Source organism: Centruroides vittatus, unplaced genomic scaffold (assembly GCF_030686945.1).
Source record: "Centruroides vittatus isolate TY-2023 unplaced genomic scaffold, ASM3068694v2 contig_875, whole genome shotgun sequence".
Taxonomy (NCBI): Eukaryota; Metazoa; Arthropoda; class Arachnida; order Scorpiones; family Buthidae; genus Centruroides; species Centruroides vittatus.
The window spans coordinates 1,856,199-1,876,458 of record NW_027122567.1 but is presented as its reverse complement, the minus strand read 5'-3'; the positions used below and the strand labels follow the sequence as shown (position 1 = coordinate 1,876,458).

The 20,260-nt window shown below is 29.1% G+C and overlaps 2 protein-coding genes across 7 annotated transcripts in view; one reads left to right on the top strand and one right to left on the bottom strand.

Annotated features, from left to right (window-relative positions):
* The window catches only part of LOC136982985 (F-box only protein 31-like), a 33,819-nt gene extending 23,511 nt beyond the window's left edge, over nucleotides 1-10,308 (bottom strand). For 2 of the 3 annotated variants that reach the window (XM_067279578.1, XM_067279580.1), the window contains exons 1-5: nucleotides 10,183-10,308; nucleotides 9,838-10,064; nucleotides 7,384-7,684; nucleotides 2,435-2,494; nucleotides 2,270-2,346 (exon numbers count right to left, since the gene is read on the bottom strand). In XM_067279578.1, coding sequence (XP_067135679.1) covers nucleotides 2,270-2,346; nucleotides 2,435-2,494; nucleotides 7,384-7,684; nucleotides 9,838-9,858 — 459 coding nt within the window. In that variant the 5' untranslated portion in view covers nucleotides 9,859-10,064; nucleotides 10,183-10,308. Of the gene's footprint in view, nucleotides 1-2,269; nucleotides 2,347-2,434; nucleotides 2,495-7,383; nucleotides 7,685-7,946; nucleotides 8,124-9,837; nucleotides 10,065-10,182 lie in introns of those variants that run through there. The other variant, XM_067279579.1, reaches the window with a different exon arrangement.
* The window catches only part of LOC136982994 (magnesium-dependent phosphatase 1-like), a 29,490-nt gene continuing 16,773 nt past the window's right edge, over nucleotides 7,544-20,260 (top strand). The window contains exons 1-3 of one of the 4 annotated variants that reach the window (XM_067279595.1): nucleotides 7,544-7,648; nucleotides 10,637-10,697; nucleotides 10,772-10,882. In XM_067279595.1, coding sequence (XP_067135696.1) covers nucleotides 10,684-10,697; nucleotides 10,772-10,882 — 125 coding nt within the window. In that variant the 5' untranslated portion in view covers nucleotides 7,544-7,648; nucleotides 10,637-10,683. Of the gene's footprint in view, nucleotides 7,649-9,610; nucleotides 9,936-10,440; nucleotides 10,556-10,636; nucleotides 10,698-10,771; nucleotides 10,883-20,260 lie in introns of those variants that run through there. The other 3 variants (XM_067279592.1, XM_067279594.1, XM_067279593.1) reach the window with 3 other exon arrangements.

Sequence of the window (20,260 nt, the reverse complement as noted above, 5' to 3'; positions counted from 1 at the left end):
ACTATCCTTTTTGCACTTGCAGCAAGTCAAATCTTGGATGAATAAGAGTTGCAGTCCTATTCTGCCATGTAGATATCCACAATTAGTAGTCTTTTTGAAGAGACTGTTGCCAAAGCAGCTTAGGCAACAATCTTCTCAACAATTGCAACAATGGCCATATCTTTGGAAATCTGATCATATGGTTTGGGAAGTGGTTTTATCTACACCTTGTAGATCACAAAATGACTTAGGTTCAACCAGCTTGCAAAGTCCAGTGTGATCATAACTTATTTAATTAAAATGGCTGATAGTATTTTGTAAAAAATTAAAAATTTGAAGAAACTAAGTCAACTTCTTTCTGCTAAGTCTAATCATCCATAATACTGTTTTATAATGGCAATGGTGTGTTTAACAAATGGGGAAGAAACTGGACGTAACTACAACAACTACGCAAGCAATGGCTAACGGTCACTGGTTAATACCAAAGTTGATTTTTTCCATAGACAGACTGTGGTAGTAAATAATTAGACATCACAACAATGTAGTTAACATACATTGTTGTGATGTCTAAAGTAAAAACATGTCCAAAATAGAACATGAATTAAACAGAAACCTGCCTAAATGGAAAAATTTCTTTGAAATGGAGCAATTTTTTATGTTAAAATAAAAATCTGTTCAAAATAAACCTGAGAAACTGGGAAAAAATTCAGCACCATGCAATTTCAACTTACACAGATTTTACTGTATATTTAAATAATAAAATTAATCAATCATCAATATATATTATAAAAGTAAGTGTACAATGTGCATGCCGCTAAAACTCAAAAACAAATCCCAGTATGATCAAGGGAATTATATGGTGTAGTAACCCTCTATCCCCATCCATGAAGAAGGTTCCAGATTTTACCTGAAGGGCGTGCTGTTGAAGATATAAGGGCTGGAAGTTTTGCCCTCTAGAAATTTCTAGAACAGTCCAAAACATTCGAGAGCATTCCACCACATTCCAGAATGTTCCGGGATGTTCTGGAACGTTCGGGGACATTCCAGAACATTCCAGACCATTGTGGAACATTCAAAGCCTTTTTTTGTATGGGTGGGACTACCCATTGGTGGGGGTATATAAAGCAAGATCTGTTGTGGGTTCAAATGTCAGTTTCTTATCAGTGACGAAGGGAAGAACCGAAAAGAAGTGAAAATTCCAAAGTAGTGCAGTGAGTGAATAAAAACAAACAGTGAAGTGTGAGTAGTCAAAGTGATACAGTGACTGAATATAATCCAGTATAAATGCCACGTGTTAAATCGGTGGGAAGCTGGTCTCTACATCTGGGTAAATATTTCAGCAGTCGTAAGATTTTTTCTTTATAGGTGATTAGTTTTGTGTGTTATATTTCAATTTTGTTCATTTCTTCTTCAAGAATCCGAAAAGAATGTTTCGATTTTATGTATTGTTACAAAAATAAACTTTATCATCACTTATGAAAACCCACGGGAAATATTTTTATTTAGAAACAAACATTGAATTTTCAAACATTGGCTCTACGTCCAGAAGGTTGACTCTACATCCAAGCTAATGGCAGGCTAACGGCTGGAAAGGTATGGAAACTCATTCTTTACATAAGCAAGAGATTCATTTATACGGAGTATTATTTATGTCGTAACTGATTGGATGCCAGAGTCTGCACGTGTGGAAATTAACCAGTGTAATTGCTACTACTGGCATACGCCTTCCCGTAAGAACATAGCATATTTGACCAGATGCAATATATCTGGGCTTGGATGGTCCAGGATATAATCTTATAATTGAGATGGGTTGATGATGATAATATTAATAAGCGCAAAGCCCAAACAATTAGGAGTTGAAAGTTAAAATTTGGTACACAGTGTACATTCTCGTGACGTACCCTAAGAAGAGATTTTTGGAAATCCCCCCACAGGGAAAATGCTTAAGGATTACCCTAAAGAACTCTGCTTCTACTGTACTATTTTAGATGCAGATTTTTGCAGGAAATGAAACATATTTTTAGACTCATTTAAAAATTCTCTAATACATTTGGGAAGAGGGGTAATCTAATTCTTGCACTCGGTAAAAATGGGTAAAATCAGCTATAATGTAATAAACTTAATCTTGGCTATGGTTACTTTTTGCCCGAGCAACGCAGGGCTCATCAGCTAGTTCTGAATATAGATAATATATATACTTATTACTTATGTGTTAAAATTTATTTTTAAAAACTATAGTATGATTAACATTTAACATAATAAAATATTAACACAATCACTTTTATTTTACCTTAACTTCCAATAATCCACCATATGATGGTACATCTGATTGCCAAAGTCCAATTAATGATCTATACTGATATAATACTAAAAAAGATTTTAAAATATTTTAAAAACATCTATTTGATTCAGATTTATAATAAAAATACTGATAACTAACATATTTTCAAATTACCTTTTGTATAAAGATCTCTATATAAGAATCCACTAAACTTTTTAATTGGCACATTAAAATCTAAAAAAGAAAAAGAAAATAATAATAATAATAATTTTTATTTATTATTATTTAGTATTTCATAATAAATTTTAAAACTAATTAAATACTTCCCTTAAAATACTGCAAATAAAAATAATTTTAAAATGTGAGATTAATATTAAGAAAATAAATTATTAAAATATGAATTAAAATGTAGAATTTACAACTTCAAATATTGAAATGTATTTCTCCTCTGCTTTTATAAAATATAATTAGTGCTTGACAGTTTATTCAAATATAAATATATTCATTTTCATTGACTAATTGACATTCATGTGCTAAAAATAATTTCTTAAAATGTTATTTTGGAATTATAGTATAAACATAATATAACGTAATTCAGGCAGTTTCCAATAATTGCTCTCAAATTACATATAATTATGTACTTAATATTTATAAAACACCTCTCTTAAAAATGTTACATAAACCTCAAAGCATTTATTATAATTAAAACACAATGTAAAATGTATCTTGCTGAATAATTCACTATTGTAATTTGCAAATTCTAATGACATTAAATTTTATTCTTTAACTCTAAAGATTAACTCTATATTAAATTCCAATAGGATCTCAAGAAATTCAAATATTCAAAAAGTTCATTTATACCTCACAATTGCTACTTTAACATTTCCTATTTTAATGTTTCCTTAATTATGCATATTAGTTGCTAAGTGGGAAATGAATTATATAAACTAATGCAATTACAATTGACAATTTTTAATAAAAAGTATTTAATTTTAATGGCAATAATATCAGTAATTTATTTTTCATGTTATTTTAAACATTTAATTTGTTATTGATAAGAACCAAATATATCAACACAAATATTTTCAATATAAATGATTATGTATTTCTGTATTAAAAAAATTTTTGACTAGAATCAAATTGCATTTATTTTTTACAACTGTTTTATATATTTTTAAAAATTTTAAAAATAATTTTTTAAATAAATAATCTTCATAAGAAAAAAAATCCATTGAATTTCCATTATAATTTTTCAGCATATGATAATCAAACTTTACTAATACTTCACTTTCCACAAATTATTTAATTTGGTAGAATATTTTAAAAAGAAAAACAATATACAACTTATTCATGCTAAAAAATAAATACTTCAAGCAAAAATTTCTCTCTCTATTAAATGACAAAAACTCTTTTGTTCAATTTGTTCCAAATCTGAAAATATGTTTTGGTTTGAAAAAAGAAACAATTATATCAAATTTTGCAACAACAGTAAGATTATATACAGAAAAATAGTTTCTATTAATTTTTAGAATATAAAGATTTAATACATAAAGCAATCCAATAAAACACTGGAAAATTTGTATTATTAAAAGCACCTTATACATCATTAAAAAAATTACAAATGAAATGTTGGCTTTTATAGTATGATTTATTTTCAATCATTATTTATAATAAGCATAGATGATAATTATTTGTATATATAAAATATAAACAGTTAACTTTCATTATATAAACAATTCATCTTTTTACATTCACTTATTTTATATTGTTTAGATAAGCTAAACAAAATTGATATTCTATGTATTTAATTTAATTAATGCAATATACAAATATATTTGTGACAACTAATTAAATACTTCACTTAAAATACTGCAAATAAAAATAATTTTAAAATGGGAGATTAATATTAAGAAAATAAATTATTAAAATATAAATTAAAATGTAGAAAGAACCATTAAGAGCATAATTAAAAAAAATATAAAATAGGTCAAAATTTGCTTCAAACAGGATCACATAACATTTAAACATTCTAAAAATTAAATGCAAAATAAAGGTTAAAAATTCATTCAATAACTTTAAAATGGTATTTTACTTTAATCTCTCAAAATAAATATGCTTTATGACAAAATCATCTTGTAAATAATTCTAAATTAAATAGAAAAGAAAGAAATAATGAGAGGCCAAAATTAATTTTACATCTCTTTCAACTATGCATGCAACTGATTCATTTTAATTCAGACAATTTCCAATCACTATATTGAAACAGCAATATTTCATACAGATTATTTAATTTCTATTCATTTCAAAATTAAAATATTTATAAATTCAAATACATAAAAAGGCATCTGAAAATTGTTAACCATGTAATTTTCTAATAAAGTCTTTCACCAGATGACCAAAGCTGGTCATTTTCCATTTAAATGGATGACATTTTGACATTCCAAATTGTTTTATACTTGAATTAATAGAAATTAGTAAAACTTTCAATAGGATACTGTAAGATTTGGAATAACTAATTCTTGTTATAGGCTACAATCTGTATAAATTATAATAAAATGTAAACTCTGAATGAGGGATTTCTGTCTTTTTCACTTAGTGTACAGCCTACAGCTCTGAGGTGTAATTGTACATAAATGATATGGACTATTAATCAATAGAAGAATTTTTAAAAACAACAGATAATTACCGATAAGAAAAAGATTAAAACTGAAAATTAAACAGTTTATTTTATCAAATAGACAATAAGTTTTATTCTTTATATGTTAAAATGATAACATCTAGAAAGCTAACAGCATGATAAAATCAAAATAGTGTGCATTAACTTGTTTGATAATACCAATTTTAGTTTAGATGTAAAGTATTGAAAACAAGCAATTATTTATTGTGACATTGTCACAATGCCAGGCTGCAAGTTCGTACATAGTTAAAGCTTAGAGGCAAGAGGTCTGGATTTCATATCTGGTCTCGACTTTGATCAGGCAGTCCTCTACTTTCGTACCTAATTGGTTCCTGAAATGTGTACGAAAGTAGAGCAATGTAAAAAAACACTAAAGAGGGTTTTCAAAATATTTATTGTTTATTGATTAGTATTTGGTGTTTTCTTTATAAATTTGCCAAGAGATAATTGAACTGTACTCTTCTTTTTTCTTTTCTTGATAGAGTTCTGGGCTGTACTATAGATTGCACCCATGGAATTTCGGGACTGAGTATATATTTGAACTCGGGACCGAGATGAGTTCAATGGTACCCTACTTCTGGACCGAAGACGAAAAATAAGAGTTATCATATTTACAATTTCTCGCCTTTCACAATGCATTCTACGCCATTTTAGTTTTCTACTACGTGCCATTTGACTGTGCTTCTGACGGACCTCGTGGAGGGGGGCTGTCGGCAGGCCACTGAGTGTTTAATGTCACTAGTTATTAATTCACGTTAGTTCTTCAACAAAAGAAAAAAAAGGAAGTGGTGTTCGACTGTTTGTGCAATTTCTTGCCTTTCACTGCTTTTTATAATGTGGTTTGCAGACTTTACCACAAGATGGCAGTACTAGCAACTATAGTGTCGTCTGCATGATAGCATTAAAAAGTATGATAACTTTCTTATTTTTCATCTCCAGTCCAAAAGTAGGGTATCGCTGAACTCGTCTCAGTCTCCTGAATTCAAATATACACTCAAAGTTCCAAAATTCCGAAGGGTGCAATCTATAGTATCCCGACTTCTGTAACATATCATGTCTTTTTCTATTGCCCTTTGTAGATATACATTTTTGATCATATAGAGGTCAAGAGCAGGGCCGTCTTTAGAATGTAAGGGGTCCTGGACCAGAAGAATGTTGGGGGCCCCCCCACGAAGAAATGGAATCAATACTAGATTACAGACCTAAGGGTCGCTGGTGTAGCTAGCACGTGCGAGACCAGTTATGGATATCATGCTATCACTCTTTTAACATATCCCAGAAAATCTGTTGACCTTTTTTTTCCGCCAGTGAGATTTTTCACCCTGTACTCAACACTTCACATTACGTGTTGGAGGAGTAATTTCAATCGTATTATTAATGGTTTCTTCATTTCAAGTAACCTATTTGTTTTCTTTGTAACTTTATTACTTTCAGATTCAGGGGTCCCTACAACCTCAGGGCCCTGGGCCTGGGCCCCGTAGGCCCTCCCCTAAAGACGGCACTAGTTAAGAGAATTGAATTTCTTTTTGCCCATATCAACACTACTGTTTTTTCATTTTTTACTCGGGTTTATGAATTAATAAGGGCAACTTTTTTCACCAAAACAGAAATGTATATAAAGTGATAGTACATGTCCTAACAAACCAACAAGACACAACTCATCAACACAAGTGCTAACTCAAGACATCCCCACTCAAGAGAGAACCCGTGATGCCTAAAACGGACACGATTGATGTTGGAGACGTGGGAAGGGACTAGTGACTAATAGTTCACGAAAAGGGGAGAATCATCATATGAAAGTACGTGCATTTTGTCACACATATCGATAAAAACCAAAAGTACAAAATGCACACGAAATGGCAAATTGAACGAAAGTAGAGGACCACCTTATCTTAGTGTGTGACTATGCAGACATGAGCGAGTGAGAATACATGGCAAGAAGATAAGAGACACGATAAATACCAAACCCTGTCAGATACGTGCGAAAACCAGAAATTTGATCTCACCAGCAATATTTATGGTTTTCCTTTGCAAGAACTATATTGCTCGCAACCTCTCGCTCGCTCTAAATTCGGATCTGCATAGTTACACCCTTACACCATTCTTGAGATTATGGAAGGACAGACTGACAGACAGTGAAAATTTATAGGTGTACAATTTTACACCTATAAATTGACTGCAATTTATAATACACGTTAATTGGCTGCAATTTTTTCAAATTGCAGCCAATTAACGTGTATTATTCACAACGACAAAATGTAAACCTGACACTTTATATTGTGTAAATTAATTAACATTAACACGTAATATCTTTGTCATTGTAAATATAAACAGATACAGTTGCATCTGTCACGTGAATACTTTCTAAAATTTCATTTAACAACAAAATAAAATTTTGAGAACTTTTAAAAAGAAAAAAAAAGAAAAAAAAAAATGGTAAACACACCTTTACGACATCTAATTATCCAAATTGATTCCAATAAAGTTGCTTCGTAAAAACGTCGAGAAACCGAAGATACAACATTTAAATCTTCAGCAGACAAAAATGTAAAAATGTGAGCTATAATTTCGATGGGTAAATCGTCAATTTTTAGCGTCATTTCTTTATCTTTTCCTAGAACAACATTGACTATAGACAGGGTAATTGTTAGCATGGCCGACGACGTCTCTCGAACCAGACGACCAAAACTCATCGTTTTCGATTTAGGCAGGTGACGTTTTGACGTCCCAAATATATTCATTTTATTCTTAAATAACCAAAATTAATAATAATAAATTAATAATCGATTAAAATTACCGCGAGTTTATTTTTAAAGTGATTAAAAATATTTTTAAAAAATAAACCGTTAGGGTTAGGTTAAGCCTAATTTTTACCATAACTTGGCAGCTCGCGACTTTTTTTGAATAAATTTACGAGTTAATTTGTTTAATATTAGAAAATAAATATGGAAATTAAATCTTTTACCTTTTAACTTATACCTCTTTTTTAATATAGCGATAATTTGTTACCGGTTAAATTAACGTAAAATCATGATAGGAAGATGGCTCGGTTATCATAGTTTTATCCCGTCGATCGGGATTTGCTTGTTTTCATTTCTCGTGCACTTACGTAGAAAATGTATTTCATTCCTAGACTTAATCTGTATGTTAGGTACGCAAAAGACTACATTAACGCAACTTATTATTTTAATCGGTTATTATTTAATTAAAAAACAATAAGAAAAAAAAAGAAACTCATTTAATCGAAAATATTAAAACTATTTAAAACTGAATTTTATTTTTGTAAATTAAATTACTGTATTTAATAAAATTGTGCATAAAGTTATTCGTTTTAATATAATTTTTTTCTTAAATGAGAAAGTGATTATAAGAATTAAGTCATTTTTATGTTTAAATATCATATATAATTTTTTCTTCATGATTTCTCATATTTTGAATTTTTCCAGAAATATTATTATTTCTGGTTAATATTTTTTAATGTTTTCAACAATTTTTTAAAAGATGAAATAAGGATTATAAGTTTAAAAATGTATTATTCTAGCATATACTGTACTTTATTAATCTGGTATCTGATCGTATTAAGTGATTTCCAAACTTTTTAATAATTTACAGTATGTGCAACATGTACTGTACAGCACTTCTGTAACATACCAAGATTAAGGCTATGCTCTGAAATGTGCTTTTTGTCTGTCAAAAAGATCACTTTTTACGAAGTGTTTATATTGTTAAATTTTCAATTGGCTATTAATATGCCTCGAAACCAAACTTATTGTAACAACTGCAAGTGACTTTTTTATTGTTTCAATTTTATTGACTCCGATACGCGTTTCAGATGTATACGTTCATCCCTCTTCAGTTGGGTACAATATTATATGTACAGTACATAGACATATTAATAGCCAATTGAAAATTTAACATAGTTATCCAAATAAGAAGCAATTTATATTACTGTTTATTTTGTATTTTTATCTTATATTAAATATATAAATACAAAAAAAATATTGGCTAAAAACTCAGACAGAAGACTTATAGAAAAACATATCTATTATGATGGAAAGGTCAAGATTGACTTTCAATACAAAAATGAATTAGATACTGTAGAATAAGTTTCTATATTCTAATGCATTTTTAACTATTGCTAAGTAAGAATTTAAAAGCAGGTATTAAATAAGATCAAACAGTAGATGTGCTTAATTTTTAACTAAAGTAAAAAAAAATGAATAGATTGTAAATATAATTATATTGGTATATATCTTTTCTGATGAATATTATTATAAAATAGCCATTATATTTGAGAATTGTATAAAATTTATCTAATAACTGATTTTAGTTATGTAATATTATATTATGATATTTTCATGAGATGTTGATAATTAAATAGTGATATTTATTCATTTATTGTTCCATATGTGTTTATTATTCTATTATAATGGAACTTTAGTAAGCTTATAATGAATTACTTGAAAAATTTATATAAATTTTACAAAAATATTTAACATCACTCAGCATTTTGTTAAGTTTTGATGATAAATTCTTTTTATTTGATATAATTGTTTTATCATCTCTAAAAATAAGTAGGTGTATGAATAAATCAGTTTTTAAATTCTATTATTATGATATTAATTTATATTTTATTTAAGTTTTTATTATTATAATACATTCTTTTTATTTGAATTAATTAATAATGTAAAGGAAGTTTTATATTGGAAACTTTCATTTTTTTAAATTGGGTTTTAAATGTAAGTAAACATCCACGTGTTTTAACTTACTGTTTTTATTATTAATATTTTGTATAGATAAATAGATGTTAGTAGAAAAGTGTATGAAAAATAATCAATTTAGCTAGATGCTTTTACAAGTTATTTTTTAATTAATTTTATCTAAATGAATCATTGCTTACCCAAAGAAATGACAGTTCCATTGTTGGAAAAGTGAACAGGATAATAATGCAACCTTGACTGTTTAACTACAGGGCAGCTTCTTTAGTTGTCCTTGAAGGTATCTTTTTTCATTTCAAGATCTAGATATAATACCTTTTCTGGTTGACAATTACATTTATTTGTATTTCACCTGTGTCATCATTTCAAATCATTGGCTAATTGATATGATAAGATCATTGCAAAATTCCTATATATAGGAAACAATCCAGATAATAGCTGTATATGTACAGTACATGAAACAAAAAATAAGTAATTATAATATTTTAATTTAATTTATTTTAAATACTATATCTATATATACTTACTTAATATTTAACCTTTTTTTTTAATTGCAAAATAACAATAATCAAAATTTAATAATTTTATCAGTTGATCTTATAAATGAAATTCAGTATAATAGAACAAACATAAATCCATAGAAATAAAACTTAAAATGAGATGGTGAATACAGTATATGTATTGCCAATTATCAGTTCAGGAATATATTATCAGACAGGAATACGTGTGTTTACAAGTTACACTAAGTACATATATCACTAGGTCTATGACCTCACTAAGTTATTTATATCTTTTTTTTTGTTTTTGGAACTGAGCTAACATGTAACATTTAATTGAAACTGCATAGCAACTAACTGAATGAATTAATTAAATATTTAAAAATTGTAATTTTAAGTAGATGTAAGTAATGAAAAGTGAATTAAAAATAAGAAGGATACATATTACTATATTATTTTATGATAATTATAAATATTTTTACAGATTATACATTGTGGCCATTTTGGATTGATACTCATGTAACTCCCCCAATGATTAAGAAAAGGTATTAATATTTATAATATAAACTTTACAATGAAAGAGTATTGCATTGTTTAATAATATATAAATTATTTTTAGTGATGGATTTGTTTATGATGGCTCAGGAAAGAAGATTAAATGTTACAATGATGTTCCAGATATTTTAGAGAAATTAAAAAGTGAAGGATATAGCTTGGGCATTGCTTCAAGGTTAATAATAAATTTTTAAAAATTATTATTATGTGTTTACCATATTTTATGGTTTATAAGACAAAACTTTTGTCCAAAAAAGGGATAAAAAATGCCCTGTGCCTTATATGTATATAAAGTTACAATCTCCCATAGCTAATGAATTTTCCAAATGTCCTTCAGCAAATTACAGGTAATCACTAACTAGTCCAACTCTTGAATAAAAACATTGTTTACAAATAAAAGACAAGTTGTTCCAAAATTTATTAGACAATCACCATTTACTCTGATGTTCCAGAACAAAATTATAGACAGCTGGATCTTCCTTTTTAGGCTACGCAACTGCCTACTCTTTAAAAAGTTCCTTTAAAAAACACAGAAAAACCAATAAAGTTAAAAAATCTTTAAAATTGGTATGGTAATCTTACGACGTCTTTTTTAAGTCATCCTTATCCTGTCAGGAAAGAGTAGGCAGTTGTGTAGCCTAAAAAGGAAGGTCCAGCTGTCTATAATTTTGTTCTGGAACATCAGAGTAAATGGTGATTGTCTAATAAATTTTGGAACAACTTGTCTTTTATTTGTAAAAAATATATTTATTTATCCGACAGAAAATCAAAAAAAAAAAAACATTGTTGTTTAATTAAACATATTATTAGTATTTGCTGTATAGCTAAGTAGCTTTTTTTTATGTATTCATGTAGAATATTTTAATTGTAAATGACTTCTTTTAAACTAACTAATAAATGAAATTGTGGCATTCTAATTTTACTTTTCTTTTAACCACAATGCATTAAAAAAAATTGAGGTTGAATGCTAATAATACAAGATGGCATAAATTAAACACACTAAACACTTTTTCCTAAATATTCTATGCTGAAATAGGGGCTCCATCTTATATACTGTAAAATATGGTAATTATTTCAATTTAAAAAAAATATGCATTATGATTGAAAAAACTAATTTTTAAGGTAAATATTATCTATAAAAACTTGGCTATGCATCTATAAATAATGTTTTCATAGTGTTTTTAATTTAAAAACTTTCAAAACATATCACACCCCGGCAAGAAAAGTGACACAACTCAAAAAATGGCAATTTTGAGATTATGTTATTGAAAAATATGTATGAAGTGTGCCCCAACATTCACAACAAGCATCACATCTCTATCTCGCAAAATAACAAAGTTATTAAAAAAGCAAGAAAAGTGACATAACTCAAAGACCTCATACTGTGAGGACCCAGACGAGGTCCGAATCGCAAAAATGCAGAATTCTGTTGTGAAAAAATAACGATAAATTATATGAGAGAGAGAGAGAGAGGAAAAAACAAACTCTTGATCAAAACAACGTGACGAAAAATGTAAACAACGAGTCTTGGGACAATGCCAACGCGTGTTAAACGACCTGTTAATGTTCAATTCAAAGGTAGAACTCTGACACACGCACTCATAAATATTTATAAGTTTGACACAAGTACTCAAAGAAAAAATTCAACTTAGGAAAACACTTTCAGAAAAAGGGGAAAATTGGAGGGATAGAAAAATATCGCGTGATTGTTAGAATTCCAAAATGACATCAATTATAAACAACAGATTAAATTATGAGTGCAGGTGTTGTGGTTCTATCAACAATCTCCGAGCATAGTCGACAAAGAGTGTCAAATAGACACCTCGAATCAGACCTCTCACCTTTCTTGCTGGGGTGCAATATGCATTATTTGACTATGCAAAAGATAAATATTTTATTTATTATGAACAACGATAATTATAAAAATAATAATGATAATTTTCTCAATGCAGTAAATTTGTATTATTAAAAACAAATATTTTCCAACTATAATTCATCCTATGTTAGAGTTTAAAACATTATTACAATTAATAAAATTTAATTTAAATAAAAATAACTAAAAATGTATGTATGTATATAACACTTACATAAATACAGACTTTCATTGTATATCCTAATTCTCTTATTACACAATTTGTTTTGATCTAACACATTGCAATAAATTTACTTTCTTAAAAATCTTTGATTTTAATTCAAAGAAAATTATTTATACTTCCTTTTCTAAAAAATTGCTTTTTTTAAAAAAAAAAAAAATTTTTAGAATTTGCATTTAAGGCTATTAGACAGGTACTGAAATAAATTTTAAAATGTAACTGTTTTTTATAATTCATTTGAATGTGTGTAGCAACAATCTTTCAATCTGATTTTATTTCAGAATTGAAGCAGTCAGAAAAAGTTTAATTTGAAATTTGGTGATTTGTTTGTATGATTATATTATTTTTGCTTATACAGTCAAACCTGTTTTTATGCGGTCATTTTTTGTGCGATTTTTTACTTGTGCGATTTTTTGTGTGCGGTATATGAATTTCAATCAAATTGGTATACTGCACAAAAATAATTGCACAAAACACATTGCACATATAAAAAAGTGCACAAAAGAAGACTGCACAAAAACAGGTTTGAGTGTATTACAATTTTTCCTCTGATTTATTAACTAAAACTGAAATGTTTTTTTTAAACACATCATATTATATTCATTGGTTTTTAAGATCTAGAACTAATCTTGCCTAATACATGCCCAAAAAGTCCAAGAAACTATCTTTTGTTTGCATGGACTTTTTGGGCATGCATCTACTGTATAAAAACAAAATTGTATGTGTATAGACATATTTTGTTAAATTATATTATTATATTTTTTCTTAAAGTATAATAGTATGTATTTAAAGCATATCTAAATCATTAGAAGTTCATATAATCTAATTACATGAACTTTTGAAAAGAATATAGAGAATAATTCAAATTTTTAATTAATAATTTAAGCAAAAATTAAGTAATAACACTGTTTTCAATAATTTATGATTATTTATATATTAAAAATATATATAAAATGTAAATTTATTCATATATATATATATGTTACAGTGAAAATGCGTTTTAACTAGTTGAAACTAGTTTTTACTAGATGTCATTGTTAAAACCCGTTTTGTCTAGTTAAAACTAGTTTTAACTCAAATTCATTTTTGACTAGCAGTGAATTCTAGTTTTAACAATGACATCCAGTAAAAACTAGCTTCAACTAGTTAAAACACGTTTTCACTAAAAACGGGTTTTTACTGTAACATATATATATATTTATGTATATTATATTATATATAATATATATCAGACGTGGGCAAATGTGGCTCTTTTTGAGTTACATGCGGCTCTTGCTGAAAGTGTTAACTTCTGCTTTTTATTATTATTTTTACAATTTTATTTCCACAATTTTGTGAAAATATGTAATTATATATATGTAATATTTAGTAATTTATTTCCAAGTTAGTGCAATAAATTAAATTGACATTTCAAATCTGTTTTTTTAAAACACGTTTTTGACCCGGATGGGGGACACCCTATGCCCTTATTATACTATCCGCCACGACAGTACAGAACTGCGGCTCCCATGCATTTTGCAAAACCTACATTTTGGCTCCCACTGAACTCTTGCTTGCCCACCTCTGATATATATTATATATAATATAAATTCTTCTGTATAGAAATACAGACTAAATAATATTTTACATAATTATCAAAATTTATATTTACCATAACAACTAATTATGCAATTGCATATATTAAATGTAGAGATTGTGTCATATTTAAAAATGAATCAGTAGTAGTAGTAGTTTAAGTATGAAAGTTGATATATCTTTTGCAAAGAAATATGATCTCATCAGCAATATCATGTCTGTTCATATTAACAAATTTAGAATAAATATTCTCAATAACATCATTCATCAAATAATTTCCTATGACTGCCTTTGGCAAAATTTAAATTATTTATTTGTGTGACAGACATACATTTGTATGAAAAAATTCATATAATTTTTTAAACTATATTTATTATTTTTTGTTAACAAAAGAAGATATTTGAATCTGTTAGAATAAAAATTAAAATGAAAAAATTTTAAACAAATAAATTCAAATCGAAATAACTATAAACTTTCCCAAAATAAGAATAGAGCTTCTGTTTATTAGCATGAAAAGGAAATTAGTTCCATATTTATTATGAAGTAGAACATATAATTTTTAAATCTATGTTTTACATGTAAGTACAGTAACCCCTCATTATATCACTCATTCAGATCTATCATGCTTATTTTTTGTCTTCCAAATATAAAAGCATTGTAGCAAATAATTTTTAAAAAATTGATTGTCACTGAATTTCTACTAGCAAAGAAATGTTATCTTATTCCAATTAATGACTTTTAGACTACCCTTGTATGAAATAGAGCCTGCAAAAATCAAGATAGCAAGAAAATTGAAAATATACAAACAGATGAATAGATATTTCAGTTATATTGCACCATTTGATATATCACTTATTTTGTTTGTTTCCCAATATGCACAATATAATGTGGAAATACTGTATTAAGATATGTTTAAATTGGTGTATTTGAATTTCCAACATTTTTGCAAGAAATTTGAGATTATGAAAGAAAAAGAAAAAGTCGCATAACAATATATGTTGAAGAATATTCTTAGATTAGTTACAGCATCAGTTATATACATTCATTTTCAATGTATATCCAGCATAGTGGCTGCATTCTTATTCCAGGAAATACTATAATATCGATTATTCAAAACTGCACTGATATATCAAATCACATAGAAATCACAAATTGTAGCAAAAACTTAAATACAGCTGAAAACATTATAATAATTAAACTGACACCAGCATTTAACCACTGTGTCATGTTTTGTGTTCCTCAAGTAGAACAAAAAATCATACGTGTTAATATTGAACATAACAGTAATTTGAAAATGTTCTAGAATAAACATTTGAAACATGTGAAGCCAGACCATTTAAATTACAAATATAAAATGAAATCAAATACAATCAGAATAAATAAACATAAATAATAATGATGATAATATAATGAGAAACAAAGGTTAAAAAAAAAAACTAGAAGTAAAGTAAGAACAGTATCCCTACAGATGTACTGTAAGAGTAAGTCGAGGGTTACATATAATTTATCTCAAAAAAGGCTCTCCTTGCTTTGCATAAGATGTTAATGTCCTTGTAATTGATAGCTTGCCCTTGATTAAGTGATTTATAAATGTATAATGCTTCCACATATCAAAGTTGGTATTAGCTCCACACCTGTATAATTTTTGCCTGGCCCCATTTAATAATGACAGAGTTGGTATCAGAGAGAGCATATGCTGTTGGACTCTTATTATATAAATGTAGGGATCAGTGGCGTGCCGTCATTGGAAGCGATGGAAGCGCCGATTCCACCTTCTAATGACCTTCCCTTGTATTTTATAAAATATAAGTTTTCATATTTTAACGTACTTTGCATTAATTAAAATTAATATTTTATTATAACTGCATTATGTATCCTTTACAAATTTCTATACTACATGTGAAAAAAACGATAAGATTGCTATTGTATATTCGAATAATTCAGTGGCGGAAGGAGTGTCGAAACTTGGTCAGTTTCCAATCAGCCAGATTATATAGGCATGGGCACATGCGGTTTACAGAGCACCAACCTCACCTGGTTTAGCTGGTAGAAGCAACACACGCATAAAGTATCTAATTTTATATCCTGGACCAGTTCTGAGCTGTTAGCCGCCTGCCTGTCAACTTCCAAGCAGCCAGTTTATAGGCATTGGTGCATGCGCTTTACAGAGCACCAACGTCACTTGGTTTAGCTGGTGGATGTTTCACACATAAAGCTTCTAATTTTATATCCTGGACCGGTTGTGGGCTGTTAGCCGCCTGCCTGCTAGATATTTGGCTGCCCTCGCCCGATTATGTGAATCATGAGTAGACTAGATCAACAGCGGGCAACCCCCAGCCTGCAGGCTAGCTACAGCTCGCGAAAAGTTTCTATCCGGCCCGTGAGATCTTTAATAGATTATTAAATTGGAAAAATAACTAATTAATAGTTATTTTTCCAATTCTTTGTAATTTTCAAAAACGATAAGAGAAATAAATGTAGTAATTAACTTTTTATTTATTTATTTCATATTTGCAAACTAAAAAAATTACAAGTCACAAGAAGGTGTCAATTAACTACTACAGCCCGCGGAAAAAACGTAAAATTTATTCTGGCCCATGTTATAAAAAGGGTTGCCCACTGTAGACACCGATAGGAGTTTACTGGCATGTTTTTATGATAGTTCTGTATAGGTGACAAGAATTTAAAAAAAAATCCATTAAAATATTTGATAGATTTATTCTGCATTTATTCTGCTCTTTCATCTTATATTACTTACGGATTTCAATGTTAAACCGGTGATATTACGATTTAGTATGTCCCATCTGTAAGGGGATGCAGAAAAAACGTGTACAATTCTAGTACAGTGTTAAAAAATTAACTGTTACTTTGGCAGCATCATTTACAATCAAATTTAATGAATGAGACGTACAATGGTACAAAAAGAGCTCTAGAATTTATTTTCCTTAAATTTACGATTTATGTATTGGTTTAACATATCTTCCTCATACGCACCGGGGTGTATATTAGATAATTACAACTTACTTGAGCCTGTGACCAAGTGACTCATGCAACCTGATCCAATACAAAATAGCAGCATTTAGATCGTTGGTCAGACGGGCATACACGCACTCATCCACTCAACAAGCACTTAGGAACGAGTTGAACCACATTGAGAAGATTGCCGATATACACGGCTACCACAACATTATTCCAAGAATGTCGGAACGCCAAAAAACATGAATGAGCCAAAACACACCTACAATGGCACAAGGTAACAACCAAGGTACGGAGGTGGAGAGAATACCCCTCACATACAACCTGACCCTGAAATCCATATACAAATCTATCACCAAGAGACGTAAGGTTACCATTGCTTACAGGAGAGGCCCAACTATATACTGTTTGTTACGTAATGGAAAGGACCTATCTGACCCGAATAGAATGGCGGGCGTATACCGAATCCCGATAAGGGACGAGAGATTTAATAGGGATCTGATCTACATAGGATCAACGAAACACTCGATAGAAGTCAGAGTCAAAGAGCACAAGGCGGATATAAGATATAACAGAGCTACCATGTCACTCGCAGTGTACGCTTCTGAACCGGGCATTAATGTGGACTTTGCGGGAGCCACGCTAATAACCAAAACAACCCGGATAGAACACCTTAAATGGCTGGAAGCAATAGAGATTCATAAAGCGCAAACTAAAACGACATGCATTAATTCACATGAGGAGATAGCTCTTTCGCTTGCTTGGCAAGCTTTATTACAAGAGGATGCCTGAAGATTTATTTGGGTCCGATAACACATGAAGTCATGTGACCCCAAGATTAAAAAGAATACAATACAGAACAACATGGAACACGACGGATACAGCGCATGCGCGATGGTCATCATGCAATCAAACTATCATCATTCAAATTTGTTCTTAAACGTTTGGAACAGCGTTGTATAAAAAAATAGAATCCAGCAGTTTTAACCTGAAGAAGGACACGGAAGGCATCCGGAAAATGTTTGTTAATTTGAATTGATTATTTTCACACCGGTCACAAGCTCAAGTAAGTTGTAATTATCTAATATGTATTGGTTGTCATAAAAATTTCTTTCCACTTCTTTCCCAAGACTACAGATATTCAAGTACAAAGTAACCGGTTCCAACTTATTTTTACTTAAGAAGTAGTTAAATAATTAAGCGATTAGGGAATTAGAAACATAAATAAAACCCTGATGAAAGAGCCAAAATTTTACTTAAACAGAAGCTTAACTGAACCAATCTCTTGCCGAGTACAGTGGGGTCTGATCTCTTCGTAATATTAGATGTAATAAAGACAGAAATTTTCCAGTTCAATGAGAGTGACTGAAAAGTTGTAAATTTTTGGAAATTTTCGTGGACACTTGGCCCTGAAACGAATTAGTTAGAAAACGAACTACGGACAATCTGTTAAGTTTAACATATTTAGATTTTTACAGTTATGGTGAGAAACGTTTAAAATTTACAACAGCCCTGTGGCGTCCTTTGAGATATACTAGTGATGCGACAAAAGAGGCATTTGACATTGACCGGTATCAGCACCCTCGGGATTTGGCACGCACACACCTACCTGGACCGTCTCCAATTTCATTCATTAGCCACTCGTAGGGAGCTATTTCACTAAGTGGACTGTTTTAAGATTTAAAAAGTAAAGAATATTTTGTTATTTTTATGTATGTTTCTTCACAAAGTTATATTTAATTATAAGTTTCTTTAAAAGTATATTCGTACAATTGAAGAATTTTTTGTACTAGGTATGTATATTCGTCACACATTTTGTTTTACCAAGTAAGTTTTTTTATAATTTTAATTTTAGCCCTTATATCGTGGCTAGTGATTCAAAAATTTATTTTAAAAAAGTTTTGGCTCGAGACCATATAATGAAAAAGAAAACATTATTAAAAGAGAAAGACCAATGCCTAAATTAAATATAAATACGTCGACAAAAAATTTCGACATTTTGACGATAAAATTTATGACGAATGACGATTCTTTCATAAAATTGAAGCAATTTGGAACTCAAAATAGAATAGAATTTAACAATGGTAGACAATACAAAATAAATATTGAAAATTATAACGAGATAATTATGATTAATAGGTATATCTAAATTAATAGATGTTATATGTTTTTTCTCGAAAAGAGAATTGGCATTTAGAGGGCGTAGAGAATTTATTGAATCTAATAAGAAATTTCGATATAATTACCTCTGTTATTTATTAAGTACGTCAGATAATCTATTAAAAATACATTTAAAGAAGTATACGGTTTTTACTGGCTTATCGAACAAACGAATACGAACGGGCCCTGATGCGCAATTAATTGATTGCCCCTGTAAGTCGGCTTCTTACAGAAACACAGCTTCCCTATCATCAAATGTCACGGCACGCCACTGAAAAGTATATTAACATTAACTAACCTTTTGTTCCTTATGCTGTACACAACAACCTTAGACATTGAAGCTGTAAGACTGAAGAGGGATCGGAAAATTACAATCCAAAATGCATTGTTAAATAGGTGAAATAGTAAACTGTTTTAATCTTGATCTCTGTTAATTGTGGATAATTAAGAAAGATGTGATAAATATCACTAGTTTCACTATTGGAAGGAAACAACTTTTACTTATAACTTTTTATATTTTTAATTTTTATTGAATTGCAAAAAGTTTAATTTTGAAAGTAGTGATGAATTTTATAAAAAATTGTAAATGCTAATAACAAATAACATCTTCATTACATCCAACCTCTCTTGAAATATGACACATGATAGCCCTCTATCTCCCCACCCCTTCAACCTTTAACCTCCAAAATTTAATAGCATTAATGTTCCTTACACACAAGCTATCATGCCAAATTTTGTTTCTTATAAAT